General features: G+C 43.2%; 2 protein-coding genes across 7 annotated transcripts in view; both read left to right on the top strand.

The window, feature by feature from the left end:
• Nucleotides 1-5,800, top strand: part of ZBED1 (zinc finger BED-type containing 1) — a 60,257-nt gene extending 54,457 nt beyond the window's left edge. For 4 of the 5 annotated variants that reach the window (XM_042789000.1, XM_042789003.1, XM_042788998.1 and 1 more), the window contains exon 2: nucleotides 787-5,800. In XM_042789000.1, coding sequence (XP_042644934.1) covers nucleotides 838-2,925 — 2,088 coding nt within the window. In that variant the 5' untranslated portion in view covers nucleotides 787-837 and the 3' untranslated portion in view covers nucleotides 2,926-5,800. Of the gene's footprint in view, nucleotides 1-634; nucleotides 686-786 lie in introns of all 5 variants that reach the window. The other variant, XM_042789001.1, reaches the window with a different exon arrangement.
• The window catches only part of DHRSX (dehydrogenase/reductase X-linked), a 177,276-nt gene that overhangs the window by 6,860 nt on the left and 145,611 nt on the right, over nucleotides 1-24,805 (top strand). The window contains exon 1 of one of the 2 annotated variants that reach the window (XM_033000172.1): nucleotides 14,441-14,462. The exons of the other annotated variant lie outside the window; for it this stretch is intronic. Coding sequence (XP_032856063.1) covers nucleotides 14,456-14,462 — 7 coding nt within the window. The 5' untranslated portion in view covers nucleotides 14,441-14,455. Of the gene's footprint in view, nucleotides 1-14,440; nucleotides 14,463-24,805 lie in introns of those variants that run through there. 2 annotated transcript variants of the gene reach the window in all.

The following is a 24,805-nucleotide window of genomic DNA, read 5'->3' as shown; positions in this document are numbered from 1 at the left end:
TTTCCTGTAATTATAATGCACTGTTATTCCAGGAACCAGGATTGTGAACTAGTAGTTCAGGAGATGGCTTTGATTTCAGAAAGAGAAGGACAGGAAAGGTGTCAGACGTGTATTGTTGATCTTGCATGTAGGTTTAAACTCCTTTTCCTTTTATTTCAGTCAGAAAACATCTTTACATTTCAGAGGAACAGATTAATGCCATAATTTGCATCACAGATTTTTTTTAATTTTTTTTTTTTTTTTTTTTTGCTTGTTTGTTTTCTAAAAGCAAATGCTGGAACAGTTAGATCAAGCTAACAAAACTTCTTTCAAAATAAATAAACAATAAAACCTTTGCTCCTTTAGTATCAGGTTTCAATTGAAGTAAATGTTAACAGTGAAGTTTGGTAACTCTTAGGCAAGAGGATGTCCGTCTAGCCTTAACTAAAACTTAAGAGGCAGGGAAGTGCTATAGCAGATGGCCAGTTTGTGTGACAGTAATGTATCAACTCTATGGTGGTGGCTACACTTTCTCTACCCCAAATTATGTAATTCTAGAAACAAGATTTACTCGGGTCTTCTAGCTCAGTTTCGCAGCAGAATGTGATGTGTTAAAACCCTTTTTAATTTTGACACTCTGATGGGCTTCTTGTAGGTCACTCTTCCTGCAAATCTCATCTTTAAATTTGCAAATGTAATTAGTAAGGTAGGTTTCTTGATACGTTCGCAGAAACGCTGATTTCACATAGTTAAGCGTGGTCAAACTTGTGCTTTCTCATTGTATCTTTATCTTACTGCCTTTATCAGGTACTCATTAATGAGTGAAGGATCAAAAGGTGGGACGGTGGCCAAGAAGCAATGGAGAATAAAAGTTTAGAAGGTTCCCCATCAGACCTAAAGTTAGTGGCTCACCCGAGAGCAAAGAGTAAAGTGTGGAAGTACTTTGGGTTTGATACCAATGCAGAAGGATGCATATTACAGTGGAAGAAGATCTACTGCCGTATTTGCATGGCACAGATCGCCTATTCAGGAAACACATCCAACCTTTCCTACCACCTTGAGAAAAATCACCCCGATGAATTCTGCGAATTTGTGAAAAGTAACACTGAGCAAATGAGGGAAGCCTTTGCCACTGCGTTTTCAAAAATCAAGCCAGAGTCGTCCCAGCAGGTTGTTCAAGATAGCCTCATCATGAAGACCTACCAGAACTACGAAAACAAAAAGCATCAGGAACTGACATCTGCAGTCATCAGCTTAATTTGCGAGGGCATGTATCCGGCCTCTATTGTTGATGAACCCACCTTCAAGGCCCTCTTGAGAACAGCGGACCCCAGGTATGAACTTCCGAGTCGGAAGTATTTCTGCACAAAAGCTATTCCCGAAAAGTACAGTGCCATTAGAGAAATGGTGCTGAAAGAGCTCACCGAGGTTCTGTGGTGTGGCATATCCACAGACATGTGGAGGAGCGAAAACCAGAACAGGTCGTACGTAACCGTCGCGGTTCACTTCCTCAGCAGCAGTCCTGCCAACTGCCTGGCTGTGAACTCGCGGTGTTTAAAAACGTTTGAAGTACCAGAGGATAACACTGCAGAGACTATTACGCGAGTCCTTTACGAAACGTTCATTGAGTGGGGGATCAATACAAAAGTCTTTGGTGCTACAACAGATTACAGTAAAGACATTGTGAAAGCTTGCTCTCTCCTAGATATTCCCGTACAGATGCCTTGTTTGGGGCACACTTTCAACGCAGGAATACAACAAGCTTTTCAGCTCCCCAAACTCTGCAGCCTTCTTGCCAGGTGCCGAAAGCTGGTGGAGTATTTTCAGCAGTCTACGGTCGCGATGTACATGCTGAGTGAGAAGCAGAAGCAGCAGAATATTCTCCACTGCATGCTGGTAAGCGACCGTGTTTCCTGGTGGGGAAGCACGCTCGCTATGCTGCAGCGCCTCAAGGAGCAGCAGTTTGTCATCGCGGCTGTTCTGGTGGAGGACAGCAACAACCACCACCTCATGCTGGAAGCCAGTGAGTGGAATACAATCGAAGGGCTGGTGGAGCTGCTGCAGCCTTTCAAGCAGGTTGCGGAGATGATGTCTGCTTCAAAGTACCCGACGATAAGTATGGTGAAGCCACTTCTCCACATGCTTCTGAATACTACCCTGAACATCAAAGAGAACGATTTGAAAGAAATCAGCATGGCGAAGGAGGTGATTGCTAAAGAGTTGTCATCCACCTACCAGCACACGCCTGAGATAGACATGTTTCTCAATGTTGCAACCTTCTTGGATCCCCGCTACAAAAAACTGCCTTTTCTTTCAGCCTTTGAGCGGCAGCAGGTGGAAAACAGAGTGGTGGAAGAAGCAAAAAGCCTGCTGGAGAAAGTAAAAGAAAATACCTTTAGGACTGAAGAGAAATTCTTCACCGTTTCGGAAGAGCCCCCCGTGAAAAAAATCATCATCTCCTCTACTCCTCCTCCTACCAGTGTCATCAACAACATGCTCGCAGAGATCTTTTGCCAGACGGGAGGCGTGGAAGACCAGGAGGAATGGCACGCTCAGATCGTCGAGGAGTTGAGCAACTTCAAGTCACAGAAGGTCCTCGGTTTGAACGAAGACCCGCTGAAGTGGTGGTCTGACAGACTAGCGCTGTTTCCAGTCTTACCAAAGGTTCTTCAAAAATACTGGTGTATTCTGGCCACAAGGGTCTTCCCTGAACGCCTTTTTGGTTCTTCTGCTAATGTTGTAAGCGCAAAGAGAAACCGGTTAGCCCCAGCTCACGTGGACGAGCAGATCTTTTTGTATGAAAACAGTCGGAATGGGTCTGAGGCAGAACCGGAGGACGAAGACGAAGGAGAGTGGGGTTTGGAACAGGAACAGATTTTTAATTTAAATGACTCGGTAAATGTAAACAACAACTTCTTTAATATCCGAGACAGTGGGTTTGTTTAACAGGACTGCTGCGGTACATTTAATAACAAAGAAAAAAGGTATTTGTCTTAAGTTACCAAAAATACTTCTGTTTTACGCTATGAATGCTGTAAATATTGAACACTTGTAACGAACTTGATTTAGCTTCCATTGTCTATGTTTTTCCCACTGTCTTAAAACATGAATGACTTGTGATTAAACAGCGCTGAAATGAATGAGGAAATAAATTCTACAACGACCGTGATTTCTGACTGTGGCCCAGATTTCAGAAAGCACTTACCCATGTGCTTCCTTTCCACTTGCTTCAGTGGAAGACAAACACATGCTTATGTGCTTTCTATCATAAAAATCTTTTCCTGAATTAGGACCGTGAGAGAGGGAGTCTTTAAGACTTACGCCTCCGTTTGTAAATCCTGTGTGACTCAGGATGTTAGCTTTAAATTTTGGATTTTAAAACATTTTTAAAATCCATAAATCAGAGCAGTGAATATTTTTAGAATATATTGATGCTATGGAATGAAAAAAGATCTTGAGCCTGATTTTCACTACCTCATGTCTTAGGCCTGGTCTATGCTAGAAAAGTTCAGCTGGTGTAATTCTGTCAATTAGGGGACTGATGTATTATTATTTTTAACTTATACTGTGCTGGCATAGGCTGTAGTGTGGATGCACTTGTACTGGGAAAAGTTATTTTCCTTTCCAGTGCGGTGTAAATGGTATAAACACTTCTAAACTGGTATTGCTGCGTCCACATTAGTCCAGTTTTGCCGTTTAACTGCAGCAGCTAAATGGCAAAACATTTTTTTTTTTTTTTTCCTCCTGTGTCTAGACAAGCCCTGATTGTAGTCTCTTGTGCTTTTACAAAGAGGAAACGAAGTGTTGCGGGGTCGAGGGGCAGTGTTGTGTTACCTTCACGTTGCGCCGGTGTTACGGCCGATGCCACGTGGTGCGAAGCAGGCAAAGCATCAGGCCCCTCAGCGGCGGAGGGAAGGAGGGAGGGAGGGAAGGAGGGAGGGAAAGAGAGGGCGGGGAGACGTGTACGGGCCGCGGGTCTAACAGTCTGTCTGTGTTATAAAATCCTTAACCTCTTAATTTAAATAGGGACTTTGCCCAGGGTAGCTAGAAAATTTTGTTGGCAAGAAGAGCAAAATAAAAAGCTTTAATATTATGTAAATATATTTAAAAGAAGGAGACCCCTCCATTTCCCCACACGTATTTAGTAAGTCTTTAAGATTGTTTCTTATTACATTAGCACTTAAAACCTATTTTTTTTCTCCTGTCTCTTTTTGACTCAGTTTGTAGAGTGGACTTTAGTCCCGTCCTGTCTAATGTTTGCGTACTGTTTCCAATTAGTTGTTGTGTATTGTAATTGCTCCCTTTGTGTCTCTATGCCTGAGTGTTTCAAGCCCTTTTGAGAACTTGATAATCAAGAAAAAAAAAAGAAAGAAAACCAACCCCAAACCCCCCATCTCTTATGAAACACTGCAGGTCGTAAACAAGATTAGAGTTCACGCTTGGCACAGAGTGGGATGGCAGACAGCATTTTTCCCTGAGGTGCAGGGGAGGGACTCTTGCCATTTTCCGGTTACAGTCCAGGTTTGCTTGGGGTTTTTTGTTACTGGTATCTCGCCCCCTCACCTCGGCTTTATCTGTGACTGTGCCAAGCACAATCTTTCTGGAGAGAGGTCTGTTGAAGTCTGGCCATTACTATTCTGGAGGAAGAAAGTCGGGTTTTTTCATCACGGTGATACCCATGGATGTTTGGTTGTAGAAAGGGCCCAGTCAGGAGGAACGTAGAAAAATGGGCATTGCGATGGACTCGAATCTATGGCCAAACTGCTCATTTATGTTTTGGTTTAATAGTTTTTGGAAGGTTGAGGCCTCTGTGTTCTTTGTAGGTGGTGGAAGAGGTAGGTGGGTGGGGAGGAAGGACAGAGGTCAAAGTAAAGGAGCAGTGAAGTAAATCTTAGCGAACTACCTGGCACGTTTAAGCCTGGAAAAATTGCATTTACCAGGTGATGGGCCCTGTGTTTGGCTGCCGGTAAGCTTGGGTTTTCACTCTCCAGCCCCCTGAAAATTTTTTTGCAGTTGTACAAAGTACACGCACAGTGCATCCCACTGAATGTTGCTGCCCTCCACATCCGCTGAAGAGGTGTCTGTGATTGCCCAAGGTACAAGACACAGGCTTGGCCTGAACTCCCACAGGTACGTAGGCTATCTGTGAGGGTAGCAAAATCAAATTATGGAAGGGAGCGAGACACAGCAGGTCCCTTTTTGCTGTTCCTTCAGCTCCTGTGACACCCCCGCAGTCTGCCAGGAAGACCTCTTGGGTTTTAAGCTCACTGAGTACCAGCTGGTGTCAGTTGTGTCCGCTTGCACCACTTCTACCTGCTGCCACCTTTGCTGGCCCTCGAGGAGCTGCGCAAATGCTAGTGCAAGGCGTGCGGATCCTCTCTTAACACGGGCAAAATTCAAAGCCGTGCCCTCGCAACCAAGGCAGAGCCCAGAGCACCTCTCCCCCTGCCCACCGTTCAGCCTTCTGCCCTTGGCAGCATCCGTGTCCCGTTTCCCTCTTTGCCCTCCTGGGGCTAAATGTACGCAGTGCCGCTTACAAGCAGTTTTACTGAGATCGGTGCAATCCACTACTCTCTTCTTTCCAGCTTCTTTTTATTTTTTGGTATCCAAAATAAAACTGTAGTCGGTTCAATTGATGTGTGTCAGCATTCTTTTAAAAAAAAGGAGAAGAAAAAGCAAAGAAAAAAACAAAACAAAACAACAAAAAAACCCCGAACAACAAAGCCATTGTTAGTTCTACCCATTGTCTGTGAGATTTTTATTTAATGTTCTAAGCCTGGAATATTGTTAAATAAACCAGAAAAATAAGTTAGTTACTAGATTATTTGTCTGATGTGTGTTCATATCTGCAGCACTTTATGACTTTGAACTCTTCTGCAACAAGGGGAGGTTATATTCTAAGGTTTTGAAGCTATGCATTTATTTTCCTTTTGATCTTGTAAGTTATTTAAAGAAAAATGCTGTACAAATCTTTTGGATTAAAAAAAACTGAAGATGAAAAATGTCAAAAGTTTAGATGGTTTCTCTTGCTTAAATATGTGTGGTGTTTTTCATTTAACGACATAATTTTCTCTTGTTTAGTTGGGTGGAGAACCAAAGTTGCAGAGCTGTTTTAAATATTGCTACAACGTCAGTTAAACCCTGGTGTTACTGCCAAGGGTGGGCCCAGAACACATTTCCAAATTACGCTATTAAGTCAGATTTATGTTTGTGTTTCTTGACAGCTAATTTGAATCCACAGCCTAATGTTTCCTTTTCTCTTTGGTACAGCTGAGACATCTTTTTAGAGGGGCAATAGAGGAACTTCAGCTTTTGAGTGCTTTCGTGCTGGAAAAGTGAATTTTTAAACAGGCTCTCAAAATAAGTACTTTATGTCAAGAGAAGACGACTTGCCTTTTGCCACCAGCTAAGTATTTCCAATTCAGGATTAAAATTCAGTGGGCTAGGCAAGCTTTTGTAGGGTTAACAACCTAACTAAAGGGCTTTTTTATGTGACTGACCAACCTTTGCACGCATTTCGCCTTTCTCTGCCATCAGGGATTACTGTGAAGACAGAGGAAAACCCTGAACCAAACTGAAGTTGAAAAGGTGAATTTTTCCAGCAAACCGTGTCTGAGATGCCTTGATTTAAATGAAGGGAATAAAGTTCTGGATTATGTGTGGAAAGGGCATATTATTTGAAGTCTCTATCACAGCAGTGTATTATATTAATTTGGAGGGTTTTCTTTAATGTCACGGTGGTCCAGTTAGCTTTACAGCAGTATTTGTATGCAGGCAGGAATATTAAAAGCAAAAGAATCACAAATTGGTTATTTGTAATATTTTATAGAACCTTGTGAAAACTTACAAGTGACGTGTAGTTCATGATTTTGTCTTTTTTGTGTGATAGCTTGAAAGAAGGGGCAGCCTGAGGACATCGTTTCTGGAGGAGGGGAGGCGTATGGATTTGAACACAGAAGTGTAGTGTGTTTTCTGTATGCCATGACAACTGGGTAAAGGAAACTTTATGCTGGAAAGATTGCATTTTAATCTGTGCACACCGTACTCGTTTTGGTGGTCTCCGTTTCTGAGTGCCCTTCTCAGAGGATGATGTATTTCTGAAGATCTGGTGATCCTGGTTCTGGTGGTGCAGTGCTATTTAGTCTAGGCTGTCTTTTTGGCTGTGCTGGGAAGACTCTCTTGCTTTAGCTCCCAACCTGTTACATTTTGTGTCTTTTTTTTGTTTTTTTTTTTTTTTTTTTTGTTTGTTTGTTTGTGTTTGGTTTTGTTTTGTTTTGTTTTTTTTTTCCCCAAGCCAAGACTATATGGTCTGTCACACTATATTTCCTCCAAATCACCAGTCTCATGCTAAATTCAAGATGTGTTTTATTTATAGGTCATGTACGGAAATTACAGAATTCGGGTTTGCTTTTTTAATAACATTATTTGGTGCTGTAGAGAGAATTTAAAGATACAGTGTAATTTTACATTTGCCTTAAAAGCATGTCTAATGGCTTGATATTGTTTAAACTGGAATTTCAGAACATTCCTACAGTTGCTGTATAATGATGTCATTTTTACATATAAAGCATTTCTTTTAGGTTGAACAATAAAAATCAATTAAATAGATTTTTACTGCTTCTACAGTCATTTTCAGTGCCCCTGCAGTTGGGCTAAAATACCAGAAGGGAATTGAGTTTACTAAAAAAAAAACAAACCAAAACAAAACACTGTCTTTCAGCTTACCTTGTGTTTTAAAAACTTTTTCAGTGAGAAAATTTGATTTATATATTTTTAAAAATGCAAAGGCTGTTGCAGAACCTGTTTTCAAATGAGAGTTCCTTAGGCTCCGAAATGTTACTATTACGTTTTTTTTGAACATTTATATTGACGTTTCCGCGCAGGGTGCTATTGATTTCCCTTGCTGCCAGAAGAAAAGGTTAGCGTCCACCAAAGCGATGCTGCCATCTGCAATCTCTGAAGTGGTGGTCAGAGGTATCTTTTTTTTTTTTTTTTTTTTCAGAGATGTTGAAAAGACTATTAACCTGCTGCACACGTGTGCCGGTTTCCGTGTGTTGCAATTAGTACTTATTTCCCGTGACCTGGATTTGCAAAATCCTGCTCCTCTGTCTTCTCTCCCTGGCCCTGCCTGGGCAGAGCGTCGGGCGGGAGCAGCAGGGGAGAGAAGCTCTGCTCCCCGGCGTGATTTTTCTTCTCTTACGGAGAGGCTGTTCTTTGAGAGGAGGTAAACTTGGTTTAAAATGACTTTAAACTAGGTCCTTATTCCAGTCCGCCGGGGCTGCAGCGCCTGTGCTGGGCTGCTAAAGGAGCCAGCGATTCCTCCCGCCAGAGCGACGTGCACCTGAACACGTTGCTCAGTCGGACCAAAATTGCCTTTGTAAGGGGGAAGATGCTGGGGAACGGAGCTCAGCACAGCCAGGAAAACACACTCGGGGTCAAAGGCATAGTAAGCAGTAGTATTCCTTCTTGCACGTCGGGGTAGAAAGAGGATCTGTGCTGCTCTGGTTGTTTGGGTTTTTAAGGTAAATAGCGTGATACTAGTTTGTGCTCTAGGCTGAAGCTGTGCCTGGGAAATTTTGTGATTATTCAAATAGTTACGTGTTTAATGCTGGCGTGGAAAACAGTGTTCTGTGGCATTCAAGTTAAGATTTGATATTGAGGCTGAAGCTACAGTTCCTATTTGATAGATATTTTGTGGATAACATTTGCAGTGGTTTTGCTGGCATAAATACTGTGGCCAGAGGAACCCACACACATTCAGCTGTCAGGAGCGGTAGGGTAGTCCTGTTTTTAAGTATAGCAGAGCCAGGAGGGGATCCTTGCATTTTAAATCAATTAAGTAAGAAATGTTGTCTTTATTTTAACGCTTTTAGGTAGAATGCAAATTAAAATACATCTGAAAATGTTTGTGAGAGTATAATAATCTATCTAGATTATACCTGTAGAGAATTAATCCCTTTGGTTTACCTAGTACACTGAAAAGTATGACTGTATTAGCCTGTAGCTGCGTGTGCATGATGACATGTTCAACAGTGATTCCCCAAACAATGCAGAATAAGGTTATTTTTTAAAAGGCAATTTCTTTGTTTACATACAATTTTCTGAATGTGTCATTGTCCCCAAATACGTGCAGTTAGGAATGAGAAATTCATCTTTTATTTCTCCAGCGGATGCTGCTTTGCTTTTAAATTTGAGACATTTCATGACTCTGTGTATCACTCTGTCTTTATACCTACCACAACAGAAAGGGTTTCATTTTTTCTTTTTTTTTTTTTTTTTTTAATGTGCTTTTTTTCTCATGAGTTATCAGTGAGGTTTACAGTGATAGGAATTTAGAGTCAGAACAAGGAAAATACCAATTCAGCATCAGGAAAACTCATGCCAGAAGCATCCCGTCCCATGTCATGAATGCTGTGCTCCAAGGGAAACCTTCATCTTCTCAAGCATGGTTTTCATGTGTGTGTATGTGAGAAAAATAAAGTGCTTTTCCAAACAGTGCACAGTTCTGTTTTATGGGTGGTAATCCAGTCTGCTGTGAGCTTATGCTCTGGGATGTGCTCAGTGGTTTGGCACCAAATTCAAGTTTCTCGCGCGCACAGCAGAATTTATACGAACAGAATGAATTTAATAACAATGAAATCTGCAAGACTCAATTGCTTTGTTGATGAGAGCAAATAGGAAGTGGGTCCATCTAGGAAAAATACTAAAATTGTAACCGGAGTCTGCAATTCCTGTCTGAAAACCCGACAGCCCTGACAAATAGTGAGTGGCTAACCTTCCCATACCCTGACATTTCAGAAGTGTGTAAAACAAGTGTTTTACACACTTCTTGGTGTTTCTGTGCTGCTGCTGGTGAGCTCTGTTAGCTTCAAAACCTTCCCAAACGGCCAGGGAGGAGTTTTCACTAACGAGATATTGGAGAAGGGAAGAACGAGCTCTCCCTGCAACCTGTCCTCTACCGTGCGGGGAGCCTGGGCTGAAATGACTGTTCCTGAATGGTATTTTGACACAACCTCACCGATCTACCGCAGATACACGTTCACGTGCAGCCCAGGAACTCGCCACTGGTCATAAACGTGGCAGGTCCCAAGGGAGCGAGCGCTGTGGTGAGAAAGCGCCGGTCCTGTGGATGGATGAGTGGAGCTTTCTGTGGGTGGTAGGTGTCTTTTTTTTTTTGTCCCTATTTTTAAGCCCCGTCATGTTTCCTGTACAGGCAGCACGTACGTTACTACTCCTCTTTGCCGTGTTATTTGCTGCGCGGCTCTTGTACTCGACGCGTAAGAAGGGGAGAGCGTTCCCTGCGGTGCTTTCGGGACGTGGTGGAAGTAGGCAGGAGGAGTTCACCCGTGCGGTCTGTGGTTTGCTGACTGGTTTGTGTGAGCAGTCGGTCGAGGATATTTCGTTTACCCCCACGGTTTGGCGAGTGCGAGGCTGGCGTTGCTGCTAGGAGGTTTCTGCATGCCTGGTCAGAGAAACGAGGTGAGGAAAGAGCCGCCTTGTGCACGTTGTATCTGAAGGTATGGTGCAATCCCCGGGTGAACTCGGAGAGCTCACATGAACTAGTTCTTTTGTAGTCTCGCAAACAGACTAACCACCTTGTCCGTGCCCTGCCCGCTCCACCCCACCTCCCCTTCATTACTTCGGGTGATGTTCGCGAAGATTTCACAGTTCGTTTTGGAGAGATAAATGCTCAGATAATATAAGAAACTATTTGTCAGCTGGTGAGAGCATTGCATATGCTTTTTGTGCCCTTTTTGGCAATTCGTGCTAGAGCTGATGGAAGGTAAAATTCCCCTTTTTGCCCAGAGACCAGATCCACACGCGTCTGAAGTAGGTGGTTGTATGCTGGGACTGGTAAACTCTGCCTGCAGCGAGGCGTTCCGCTCCGTCTGCGTCGCTGGTCTGTTGCTTCTGGCCTGTCTCTAGGCTGTTTAGGAAAGTTGCTGTACTCTGCAGGCGTAAAACAGATTCCCTTGGAGGGTTTTCCCTGTGTTTTTGTGTTGCTGGGGCTGCTTTCTGTCTGCACGTGCCTGAAGGAAGGGGACAGGCTGGGGCTTTTCCCCTGATCCTGCTCTTTCCCTGGGCCGGTTGACCACCCCAAGAAGAGGATCACGCAGAAGGTAACACAGCTGGGTGATAAGGTCACAAACAGCAAGACTACAAAATGATTAATTCATTTTATATTTATTTTTAGGCTAAGATGAAAATGATGCAAAATGTGCCCCCAAAAGGAGCCTTCAGACCCTCCTTAAGCTAGGTGTCCAAATAAAAATTTAGGGATTTCATCTCTAAAAGTGACCTATTCTGCATGCTCTGCCTTCAGAACCACTTGAAGGCATCACAAATGTATTTTTTTAATTAATGGTATTTTGAGGTGGGCTGTGTATGCGATGCTCTTTAAAATATTAAACACAAGTTTTCATTTGCTACGTATCCATTTTGTTTTAGGTTGTGCTTCACAGGTTAGTATCCATAGGATCAGTCTGTCTAAAGTGAGCTATGCACATACTTTAGGTCCCAAACGCAGGTGGGCTTCAGAAGGAAGTATTTTCCCCCACAGTTCATAAGCTGGAAGTCTCGTTGTTGAGGGGGACAATTGCAACTGTGTTTTACCAAAATATGGGAGAACATGAAATGTAAATAACTACTGTTTTTTAGGTAAAATTCTGCGAGTAATAAGGCTTAAGCGTAAGCACCCCATTTTCTGCCCTGTTACCTGCATCGTAGCAATATGGAAGTGGACCTGTTGTATTTCAGCAAGCATACAAGCCAAAGACCAACCTTTTATTTAGGCGTTATTCTGCTTGCAAGGATGTTTCAGTTTAGATGATTTAGTCTTAACAAGCATAAAATCAAGAGTTTCAGCAGATGTGAATGAGCATTTCTATTGCTTGGTCCTTCCTTCCTTGACAAACAGGAACTTTTGCTCCTTGTTAATGTAGAACAAAGGAAAGAAGGCAAGTGGGGGTCCAGTATTATAGGTGGAAGGTTGGATGTTTGCTTAGTGCTTGTGCAGCTGAAGCAGTCACTGACGGATTTCAGAGAAAGGCGGTGGATTGTGTTTGTGCCAGTAGGGCGTTTGGGTCTAAAGATGGGCAGATGGCATCTTGGAAAGGATACGTGGCCTTTGCTTTCAGGGCAGCGCTATGCCAATAAATGTGATAACTTCACCCCGAGCATTAGCTGGCTGTGCAATTAAGAGCTTCTGTACTGACTCAGTGTCTCTGCTTTTTTTGGGGCTGTTTGGAGTCTAATCTGCTCATTCAAGTGGCGGAGCGAATTCCGTTAGCATTAGAGACGCTGCAACTCATGAAAACGAGATGTAAAATGGAATTGTTCCTTTTACATCATAAAAAAAAGAGCTGTTTAACCAAATTTCCACTCAGTCACGCTTCAGTTGGAGGCACGGGAGGTTGTAGAAATGAGGCTGAGGAATGTAGAGCTTTACTGCTGGGGCAGTTGGGTGGGTGGGCAGAGGTCTTGAGTCGTTGCAGGACCTCGCGTGGACTCCACCAGGAAGGTGCCTGCGTGGGACAAGCTGCACTACCAGAAATCTTACTTGGCTTAGATGCGAGCACCGAAGGAGCCGTGTAGTTTTGGAAGTACAGAAGGCAGGAGGAAGTAGCCAGAGACCCCGTGATGTTATTTTTAGAGATACTTTTGCAGTAGGCTCGTAATACGTCCGTTTCCTTAAACCATACAGATACTGTCCCACCACAAATGCTTTACCTGGGGCTCCCTTGCTCTGTGTGAGAGTAATGTTGAAGTTACATGGGCACTGACACGTCAGTCTTGATTCAGCTCGGTTATGGTAAAGATTTTAGTGCATTGAACAGTGTCTTATGAAATATTTTGATATCCGTGCCACTAAGATTATGTGCCTGCCTTTGCAGACAGGGCAAGATTCAAGATTTGGGCAGGTATGGAGAAGAAATGTCATAATTATAAATACACACACACACACACACAGCCCCCTCTTGGTGTTTTCAGAAACTGTCGCCTGCCAGTTCCAAGCTTCCCATCCTTGCAGTTATTAAATTATAGATGTCATTACAGACACAGTGATTCGGGGTTCATGGCTTTATCATACTGTATGAATTACTGCATTAAAGCTACAGATGTGGTCGACTATAGCAAGGTGTAAATGGGGCCATCACCAGCAAGGAAAGAAAATATTTGACAGCTACCATTCCTAAAGCAAATAGTCAAAAAAGCGGGATATTTTGCTTCACGTCAGGATTGCTTTTAAGAAAAAATAAAGTGCCATAGTTTTGTAATAAAATGATATTTCCTTTCTTCTCACTGTATTTGTGCTCTGCTAGGAGAGGTTTGATTCTTCACAGAAAATTCATTGGGCAAGAAAATTACGTCCCCCATCCTACCCAAAACACCCTCTGAGTTGTGTAAGGCTGAGTAAGAGCGCTTGGCTCTGATACGCTTCTGCTTTTTGCAGTATGACTGTTTTCTGCCAGAGTATGCTTTCTGAGACTTGGACATTTTGCTGTCTGAGGGAATGTCTAACCATGATTGCTGAAATTGCTCAATATTTTAAATTAGCTTGAAGGGTAAAAAAAAAAAAAATAGGAAAGTTTGACCTAAAAAAATGCACTGAATTTATTTCTGAAGGAGGACCTTGAGGGAACAGTTAAAACTTTTTTTTTTTTTTTTTTCATATTTTTTCTTGTTGACACATTGGTAACGTGGTGATATAACCAAATATCCTCCAACAATATGAGGAAATACCTCCTGTAAGCTCAGTGCTGAGTTACCCTTTTGTGACGTTAGCTTCACCGGTACGAGAAAACGAAGTCACGCCAGCCGAAAGCAAAGCTTGGTCACCTCCTGACCTCGCATCTCACGCCGGCGTTTCTCACACGTACGAACCAGGGATTGACGTTAATGAGCCTTATGGGTGTTTGATGAATTTGGGATTAAGTTTTTAATCTGCTACACTGCGGGCAAGGGCTCGGCTGCCTGGGCGCGGTGTGCCGCAGCGGGAGCCGGGCGATGCTCCCTGTTAGCGACCTGTACCCAAAAATCTGGTACTAGGGCCCGTATGCCAAGTGCTCTACAAAGCCAACCCAGAAGATGACTTCTGCCCTCGACAGGTTTTTTTTTTTTTTTTTTTTAAACAGAAACAGATAGTTCTGTGTAACAGTATTTTAACAAACGTGTCAACCTGACCCGGCTCAGGAAATTACAGATGAGTTGGTGTCTGACCTCGTTCTTTAAAAAAAGCTCAGTAGTACCATTGCAAATGACTTATAAAGATTGCAATGGTCTACATATTACACAGAATGAGAGTGACTTTCTAAATAAAACATTACTGGCACTACACTTCCTGCAGTGTAGTGAAGATACAGTGAAGAGACTAGTTTATAATTTTTTTTTACAGAATGTATCCCAGTGAACAGAGTGCCTGCAGAGCAGTAAGTGCTGGCTTTTTGGTAACTGGATATAGCCTGGATAACTGGAAATGAAAGGTTTGTGCTGTGAAAAGCTTCTTACAGCAGATATGCAAGGGCTTCTTGGACATATTTTTCCAAAATAACATCTTGTTAATGAATAAAGCCATCCAGTGTGAATACAGATATCATCTAATCTGCCTCTTGGTGTGCTTCTGTGCTATTTAATGTCACCACCTGTACGCCCGTCTTACTTGTGCATTCATAACTGGAGTCGCAGCATTGCACGGCGTATGATTTTAACATTAAATAGTCTGCTGAAAATTAGTAGGAAAAAGGTCAAGAAATGCAAAATCCATGTTCTCTCGATGGTGCTGTACTTCCTAATTATATGGTACAGATATTTAAAGAGCAACTAATTCGAGTCAGAAGCAAGTTTCAAGAGCTGCAGACACTACCATCCATAGCGCCTGGTGCGTGCTAGCAGAGCTCCTTGCGCTTGGTTGTAGGCATGTAACTTTATTCTTCCTGTAGTGTCACGGGTTAATTTTTGCAGTTGATCTTTTAAAGTCATTATGCATGATCATCCAGCACTGCAGGGAGGAAAGGGATATTTGAAGTTACAGGGCAGAGAGTGTAAAACACCGAAATAAGGGGGCAATGTTGGAGCCTGGATTTCTGCTTGAGCGTGGCTGCTAGGGTTATACTACGTTGGCGTATGGGTTTACTTGTTTATGCAGTAATCTAATGACCTTTTATTGGGATTTTTGCTAGTAAGGTAGCATATCTAAAATATCCTAGTGAGGCACATGTGAAAACCATGATTTTCATTTATTTTTTTTCCCCTCCAGTCTTCTAATCCAAATTTGAAAGTATTATTTTTCTTCCCTAAAAGAAAAGCGTATACATACCCACACACGTGTACAGAAAATGATTGTAATTCAGCGATGAGGTCCAGCTTCTTCAGTTCAGATCCTTCCAAGCTGCTACCCTCTGCTGTAAAGGACAAAGTCATCTTTACAAGCGCGGTCCGACCGACAGCCGGCGCGTGGTTTTGCCGAGGGCTGCGGCAACGGGGACCGATGCCGGGAGCCACCACGGGCTCTGCAGGCGCGACCCGTTGCTTGCAAAGGCATCGGGGTCCGTGGCAAAGTGGGTTTGCAGCGTGCTCCTCTGGCTTGGCCGGTAGCGGTTTGCTGGGGGAGAGGCCGAGACCTTTTCGTCCTGCCGGTTCCTGGCGCGTGCGACGGCGAGAGGAGTGGGGAGACGCGGGGCTGGCAAAATGCCCCTGCTCCCCGGAGAACCGGCACTGCCGTCACCGGAGTGTAGGTGGTGTGGTCCTGCTGCGTTGTTCTGGGTGTCCCTCTTCGTACTGACATCGCTCCTGCCTGCCTCGGGTTTGACTGTACTGTTTTTTTGTTTTTTGTTTTTTGTTTTTTTTAACCCAGGCTCAACCTGCACGGGGCTGGTTTTGCTGCCGTGCTGGGCGAAGCACTCCCTTAGAAGAGAACCACGTACATCAGCAGGGCGACACTCGCAGAAGAACGGCTTGTTCAGCAAAACGATGGTTTTTTTCTGTTTCCCTGGGCGACATAGGGAATGTCAGTAACCGTGTCTGGAGCGGAGTGTGGGCTTTTGCTGGTGCAGCGGTGCTGGTCACAGGCTGCATCAGGACACAGACGCGTTAGCCAGAGGTCCTAGCGTGCCTTGGGAGGGAGGTGGTACTGTGGCCAAAATGAAGGCAGTGTAACCCTCAGCGCTGCTAGCTTTTCAGTGTGGAAAGTTGCAAAGCTTCAAATGCAATAAAATAAAATAAATGCCGATGTAAAGCCTCTAGTAGCTGCTGGTACAGCTTGCTGAGATGCGAGGGGCTTGCTTTGCACTCCCTGCAAGGAGCTGCGCGCCTTTCTCCTTCTGTATCACCACAATCTTTTTCTGAGAGGTCCTAACCGGTGGCAAAGCCCCGCTGGGGGACTGAGTGTGAGTGGGCTGGCTGGTCAGACTGCGTGTGACGGGGGGCTGACAGAGGTGTAAGGCTGGAGTCTGGAGTAGGAACTGCATTTTAGGGTCACGTCTTTCAAATCACCAAGAAGCCCAGCGCACAGGGTAAGGTGTGTGCTTGAAATGAAGGCCTGGCGTGTTCGTGGGAAAAGCTCTAGAGGGAGAAATACTGGAAACAGCAGAGAGCTGCCAGACAGGCCAATGCAAGCTCTTGGGCTTTTACTCATCAAGCTCGTTCCCTGCTCCCACCCCTTGATATGTTTAAATTGTTAAATTCCCTTATGCTTCTCAAAAAAAAAAAAAAAAAAAAAAAAAAAGTCACTTCATTCAAATTATTTTAATTATTTAGCATCAAACAGAAATTTAAATGTAGGTGTAACATTTTGCTGTTTAATGTGAGGTGTAACATGAGTGTTATAGATAGGTAACTGCTATCCATCAGCTTGGCAAGGTTCACCCTGTGAGAGGTGGCTCTGGGTATATCTGCTGCACTGGAAGTTGATTATCAACTTAGTCTGTCAAAAATGGCACTATAAGACCTGTCACAATAAACAAAGTTTCTTTCTCAGGAAAAAAAAAAAAAAAAAAAAGGGAATTGTGCCTTGAAAGAACATTTTGCACCAAATGGCCTGTTGCAGGTTCGTGCGATTTGAGCGAGATCCGCGGGTCAGGTGGAACGGAAAGCAGGCGTGAAGCTTGTTCGTGCTAGCAGTGATGCCTGAAAAGTGCTGGTATTTCTGTCTGATGTCCTTCGGAGGACTGACGGGGCGCACTGTGATGTGATGTGTGTGTCGGCACTGCTGACGAGATCAGATAGCTGGGGAGCGAGGTCATAGCCTGGCGGTGCAGGAGGGCCGGTGGGGTCTCTGCAGCCTTCCTGGAAGCAGGGTGGTTGGGAGGTGCCAGTCAACAAAGACCCTCGTTTCTGTACGAAATGAGCTTTTCCCTTAAAAATTTTGAAAGCTATTTATAGCAGGTAATTAAATGTAGGAATAAAAATAGGCCATTTGTGTCATACTCCCAGAGCATTGTCAATAATGGGACTCATTTTGTGAGCAGTTGCGTTTCTTCCGAGGAGCGTGTGATACTCTCTAATTGAAATATTAATAGCTGATAACGACGCTGTGGAATGATGGCCTCTTATACGGAGACATACTTCGAGAGCTTCTAATCTGTATGGTAACTCTGCATATTAAAAATCTTAGACAATTTTGATGAAGAGCAATTATAGAGCATGCACAGTAGCTGCTCTTTTAAGTTAACTAATTCCCTGAGTCCTGTGAATCTGCATTAGATTAATGGCCTATAAAATTTCATTCTAAAGTAAGTTTTTCACTAAGGAGTAAAAAGTCTAATTAAAAAAAAAAAAATATTTCAAAACAATTAGCTGTCTCTATTGCAAAGCAACTACCTTCTTTGCGAAAACTTTGGTGCATATTTTATGAGGAACAAGAAAGATGAAAATGGAAAGAAAATGTGTGAGTATGAGATCACTTCAGCACGTGTTAAGAAAGAAGACTCTGAAATGAAATCAGTCTTTTCCTAGAAAAGGACTGCCATGAGAGATTTAGGGGATTATATATAGTACAGCTGAGACCTTTCTGTACTCAGACTTCCATACTCCATTTGAAACTCCTGACCTGCTCCTGTGATCAAAGAAGAGAAAAATTAATAAAATTCCACCTTTGGAAAACAAATGTTGTAGCTGTCTCGAAGACAAAACCATCTGCATGCCCTTTGTACTTTCTCATCCCAAGTTAGAATTGGTTTTTAAGCAGTTTTGTGTACACAGAACGGCTCCATCCAGAGGCTCAAGCAGCTTCAGTAGAACTCCCATCTAAAATAAGAGCTCTCTTAATTTTTTTTTTTTTTTTTTTAACACCCACACGCACACCCCCCCCAGGCTACCTTCCCTCACAAATTCGTGCTTCTGGTGGCCCTGGGGGGACGGCGTGTGGCCGCGGAGGACCGAGCAGCTGAGCGCCCTGGGCAGCCGGGGCCTGGAGCCGCCGAGGCATCGCCCCACGCGGGGCGGCTCCCCGGGCCTGCCCAGCCCCACGAGCCTCCCGTGACCCCCTCTCGTCCCACGCAAGCCAGGGGAGCCTTGCTTTCCTTGGAGCCGCTGCTTTGGGTGCGTGCACTGAGGGGCGAACGGGCCCCCCCTGCCAGGGATGACCTGCGGACGGGCTTGGCCTCTTCACCGGGCAGCCAAAGAAATGAATGTATTTGCCGGGGGTGCGCTTGGAGGATGTGGAATTAGGGCAGGGAGGGATGCTGAGGCTATTTTCCATCTGTTTTTTAAGCCAGTAGCACCTGAGGGTTATCTCACATTAATGTCGATTTTTGTAATATCTTCTGACCACTAGTTGCTTCTGAAGATTTTAATGATAAGGTGTTCTTTTTAACATTTGATATTTTAATTAATTGCAGGTGTCTCAAGGTAGCTTTAAGTACCGATTGGTTTATGTGCTACTCTTCCTGTTAACTAGATTTTTTTCCCCCAAATCTCTAATCACCTTGTACCTCTCCTCCTGATTCTAATTGCTGGAGCTTTGTAAATGATAACAAGCACTTCAGTTCACAAGTGATTGCACAGTTTTCTGAAGTACTCCAGAAACTTTCAATTACCTTTTACGTTCTGTATACCAACTCGTGACTTCTGCTTACTTATTTACGTTTACGTTAAGTGGCAGCAGAGCATTTTGTCGGCTGGAAGAGACAGATCTGAATGTGACCTTCAGCTGGATGCTCTTAAGCTTGATTGGGATATGGAAATTACATTCCCTATCTCTGGGAAGAGAGGAGATGCAGTTTAAACCACTTTTAATGATCTTGCCAACTTTTTTTTTTTTTTTTTTTTTTTTTTTTTCTTCCCTCTACTCCCCTCCCCGCCCCCAGTATCTAATATAGTAAGGGAATATTTAAAGAATCAACTTTTCTGATGTATTGGTTGCCCAGCTGTATCTCTCCATCTGTGCTCTGAGCAAGAAGTGATGGAATGATGATTTCAATCTTTTAATAGTGTGTGGTCAGAAAAAGAGGTGTTGGAATTCACAAGCAGTAAAAGTAGAAGCTATAAAGATGATGCTGGGGGTTGTGACGCAGTATCCTGTACTGTCTAGGAATATGATAATACTGTCAATACTGTCTTGAAAATTAAAAATAAAATATTTGGTCTTTTGAAATGTATAGATCATAGTACCAAGTATAAATTGTTTTATGGTAGCTTTTTTAATTCATGTGGTGAGATGCTAAAAAGCAGGTAGCAGTATTTCACTTACGGTTTGGATTTCCAGTTTGACCATAAGTAAGGAGATCAGTCTTTGCTTCAGTTTCTGCATGTGAAAGTGCTGATGAATACCTGAGTTTCAGCATTTTCTGAGCTTTGGGCACTGTAAATATTCTCCAGACTTGAAGGTTTATGACAGAACCTTTCTGCCGTGCAAGGTGTGGGGGCTGGCCTGCTCGAGTTGATTTCTGCATTATTTGGGATTAAATCAAGAATAGCAGCTGAGGTTTTTTCCCCCGAGCTCTCTTTGTTGTGAAACAACCAGCCCAGCATTTACAGTCATCTGAAATGAGGTTTCTGCATTGCAGCCAGTTGTGACATTTACTCAGTTCATAATGGAGTAACAGAAGTGTCACACTTTGCCAATTCTTTTTTTCTTTAGCATTTCAAACTCACTGTCATCATCCTGGTTTTTAGGTCAAAACTATAACCTAAATGACATTTTTTTTTACAGTTAGACGTGACAATTTAAAACCTTAGGAATTCTGTGCCACGTTTCATGCAGATAACTGCCGATTTTTTTGAGATAGCTGGGATGTGGTCTTTCTGAGAGAGGACATTTTCTGGCATTGCTTACCTTTTGCTTTATTTTCTACCTATGGCTTCTTGCAAATTGCTCACTGGATTTCTGAGCATATTATGCAGAAATATTACGTTTACTGGGGACTTGAGTGGGAAGGAAAAGGGTCTTTAAATGTCAAATGTTTGGTGAAACTGAAACTTTCCACTGTTAGATTGGGAGTTGTGCTGGGAAGGCTGGTGTGACTGAGAGCGAGGGCTTGAAATGGTTTCTTACATCCCGAGGGATGTAAACCATTCTGAGATGGAGCTGCACGTACTTGTTAGCTGTTTGAAAAAGCTTGGAGCCTGGACAATCTTTGGTTCTTGATACAGAATGAAAAAGAAGTATTTTCTAATGTCTCTAACTTTTGCAGGATGGGAAAATTCATTCTGCAGGTATTAGACTATGCATAGCTATTTCCATTGCACCTATTTAAATCTCCTGGGACGAGCTCCTCTTTTTCATCTCTTATTTCACAACAGGAAAAAAATATAATTATAAGATGACATGACTTGAAGAGCATTGGGAAGTTTTACATAAAATGACATTGCCTGAGGTATTGCACAGTTACATTTGCCCAGAGGGAGGGAGTATGGAACTAAATGTATCAGTAAATCTGTTCAAAAGATAACCAGATGCTTCTTCTTGATTTAAAGATACACCTGTATATAACTTCCCTATCTTTAGTGTGACTGGAGTGAAAGAGAAGAAAGCCAAAGAGTATGATTTAATAGGTAAATATATAGAAGGAATGAAAGATAAGCAGAGCAGAGAATACATGGCAAATGGAAATATGTCCCTCTCTATTCTTGTGATAGTATTTTCCCATGTAAGAAATTATATGGGTAAGTGGATCTTTAAATATATGCATATGTAGGGAATGGTTACTTTCTTCTTGGAGTTAGTATCAAATTTCTTCTCCTGATATTTCTAACAAATCCAGTAATCTTTCACATGCAGGCTGTGGCTATCCAGTATACTGCAAGGAATTATCAGAATTTCTTCATATTATTGCAACAACCATCTTGCCCTTATTTCACAAAACCCCGCATTAGATTTTTGTGAAGTGCCTGTTAGGGGCAAAGCTGGGGCTGCTCACGTATCGATCGCCTCGGCTGAGCCGAATTAGCCCGGCGTTTTGTGGCCTCACCCGAGTCCCTCGTTGGCGTCTGTCCCCAAGACAAAGCCATTGCACGGTGGAGCAAAATATATGCCATGTGTGGTGTAACGCCAGTGGGTAGTCGAGTGCCAAATATTCTTGCAGGAGTTTGTCAATATGTAGTATCAGCCTTTATTTGAAATATCCTTGTTCCTTGAAACTAGTGTTTCTCTGGAAAAAAAATGGCTCAAGCTAGGAATAGTGAGGATGTTTAAGATAAAGACTAGTGTGCGATGGCAGAAGTCACTCGATGCCTCTTTGGAACTGGCAGAGTCATAACTTCACTAATATAATTTGTTCTTGTAGATCTAAGGCAACGTTTCCATCTCTTCTTCCTTTCTTTCATTATCTTTCTCTCTCTCCCGCTCTCTCTCCCCGCCTCCCTCCCCTCCCAGGGATCAAGTGCTTTCCTATTCCTACACATTCAGTTGGGAACTTTACTCCCAGAGCGGATTGCGGGCAAACCTGGATTCCTGATGAATTTTTAGCAGATTTTAATAGCACGCTGAGGTATTTCCCAACTGTCTGATTTGTATAATGCTGTGTTCAGTCTATCTATTTGGCACTTGTAAAAATTAGATTCAAATCTCTTATCTTTAGATGAGTGTTGGCTAAAGGAACAAAGTACCCAAGAATGGCAAACATGGCCAGAAGTGAGATTTAGGACTCGGGAACTGCACCCTCCCTTCTACTTTTGCTTTCTTTTACCTTAGGGCAGCTCCATATTTGTTGCGCTCAAATTTCCTAATATCTCTCTGTCAAAATCAGCCTGAACTTGTATTGTAAAGACGTCAGATATATGCCTCATCAAACCGTTTTTTAATGCAGCCTTGTTTCCCATTGTCTTAGAGAAAGCCAATTCAGAAGTAGCAAGAAAACTTCCCAGATTAACCGTGCTCTTTAGTTTTCTCCATTCTCAGCCTCTTCCTTCTTGAGGGGTCAACATTCAGCTTCTTCGGTGTGATCAACGAGCCTGATGTAGAAAGGTGTGTATAGGGTTTATTGAAGGAAAAGGTTCTTCACAGTCAGAGCAAAGACAGCATAAATCAGCTCAGAAAATTACCATCTATATTGTTTTTGAAAACTGTAATTATCTTTTTCTCTGTGCAGCCCTTCTGCCAAGTCTAGCAGCATCACAAAGTCCAGGATCAATATCACTGAGGATCCTATTTGACAAATAAACAAAAAGCACTCAGGCTCCAGTCAAAAAACGTGTAAAAATGCAGCTTCCCTTGGCTCTCATAACCAGGCAGGACTTCTTCACTTTCAAACACTCCAGTCACGTGCTTTAGAAAACAGGGCACCGAAAAGACACGTGCAAGTGGAGAGGAAATATTTTTCAGATTACTTTGGCAATAGCTGTAGCTTACCTTTCTACCAGTTTGTGTTTACAGTGCCTTGACTTACACAATCATCCCCACACCAAACCACAGTTGATTTGCATCTGTAAGTAGCAGGAGGCCAATCTGTCTGTGCAGGTCTCCTCGCTGGACCTTTTTTTGCCTGGAGGACAATACCACCATGCAGAGATTTATGATTCAGGTGTATTAAATTGCTTAGAGATTTGGCTCTTTCAGCTGAGTATTTGGAAGTCGGGGGGAAGGTGAAGAGAGGGGAGAGGGCGTTAAAGCACTTCAAAAATGATCCCTTCTTGACCAAAAAAATTTTTCTTGTGTCTTCGAGACACTCCCTTCTGCATCCCCTTCCACACACAATTCTCCGTTTATCTGCATTTATCTTGTCTTTCCAAGAATCACTAGAAGAAATGAAGATAGGTGTGTCATGCAAATGAAATTTTTAGTGCAGCTTTCCACCCCCCCTTCCCATTGTTGCTAGAGAGATCTCTTATCACAGGACTTGGATTTTTAAGTGCCAAAACCTGTTGCTCTGAAAAGCTGTCTGATTTAGGGTATTGGTATTTTTCTTTAGCAAAAGAATATTTCTTTCAGTACTGTAATGCTGGCATCATAACTTTCTTCTTACTACTGCACCAGTCTATCTGGCATCTTTTCTGATGTGTGGATTTCTTTTCCTATAGTTAGGTCTCGCTGTGGATACTGGTGCTCCAATCTTGTGATATTGAGTTCTAATAGTAGTTGTTGCTATCTAATACCTCCCAAGGCTCCCCAATGTGTTCATGAGATGAAAAATAAGAGGAGGAGGAGTTATTCTCCTTGTTAATCCTCTGTAGTATGTCTTTCCCATGTGTTAAATGAGATATCTGGAGATGAGTCCTGGAATCGATTTTGGGAACTTCTATCCGTGGCTTCTGTGAAGGGCTTGTCACTTTGCCTGCAAATGTTAGCACTTTGTCCCTATAAGCAAACTGGCATGCTTGTCAAAAAGCTAAACAAATGCTATAAATTTACAGCGGGATTAAATTTTGTTTGTTTGTTTGTTTTATTATTTGTTTTCATTGGCAATTAAAAAAAAAAAAAAATCCTTAGTCTGGCTCGGCAGATGTTTGCTGCTAACTCTGAAGAGATATCGTTTGTTCCCGTGTTGACGAGGTCGGGAAGGGATGAGGATACACATTAGCTCCTCAGCTGGGTGAGCACGCTGCTGTTCTAGTTGGCGTACCTGCCAGTTCCCCTGCTTTTGTGTCATCTGTTGTCTTGCCGTTTGTCCAGGCTTGCCGGATACGTGGTGCCTTGCCGTGAGTTATGGCACTGGCCAGGTTCCCAAGTGTCCCGGCAGCCCAGACAAATCGCTGTCACTGGTCCATGTGCGGGAGCTCTGCTCTGCCGTGGGGATGTCCTGCTTCCCAGGGCACGGGCTGCACCTGTGTTCCTGTGGCACACCTCCCAGCCTGAAATACAGGGGATGGAGCCTCTATGGATTTCCAGCATTGGTGAGTGGGAGTTGCTGGTTCATTGGCATGCAGCATTTTAGGACCTGTGTGCGCCTTGTGCAATGGTTAAACAGGAAACCTGGGCTTATGGATGCCAGGGGTTTTGCTGGGGTTTTGTGAGCGGTCGGTAACAAGCCGTCTCCCCTGTCGGTGGCTGTGTGGGAGGGTTCTTAAATTAGGTCTTCCCCTGGCTGCTGAAATTCTTACAGCCAGCTGGCTGCTGCTGTTCCATTAATAGCACCTTGAGATACTATGCGTTTGTCGGGTAAGGGACACATTTCCATGGTTTGGTTTCTCCTGCTGTTCTGGTTCTTCAACACCTTTCGTTTCCCATGAGTAACTCCAGGGCCGGCCTGTCTCCAGTAACTCCCATTTCCTCGTGATTCCTGACTTCCACTTCTTCTGCAGAAGTCAAGTAAGACAAAAGCTAGGAGGCTTGTCACCTAGCTGGTGCAAAATTCCAGTTGTGCTTGGAAACAGGCGCTCTCCCTGGGCAAATAAATCGCCCTCATACAACACGTCCATCAATTCAAGGTACATTGGACCTGTTGGTTATGTG

Source organism: Tyto alba, unplaced genomic scaffold (assembly GCF_018691265.1).
Source record: "Tyto alba isolate M040663 unplaced genomic scaffold, T.alba_DEE_v4.0 Super-Scaffold_14, whole genome shotgun sequence".
NCBI lineage: Eukaryota > Metazoa > Chordata > Aves > Strigiformes > Tytonidae > Tyto > Tyto alba.
This window is presented reverse-complemented; position numbering and strand designations above follow the sequence as displayed.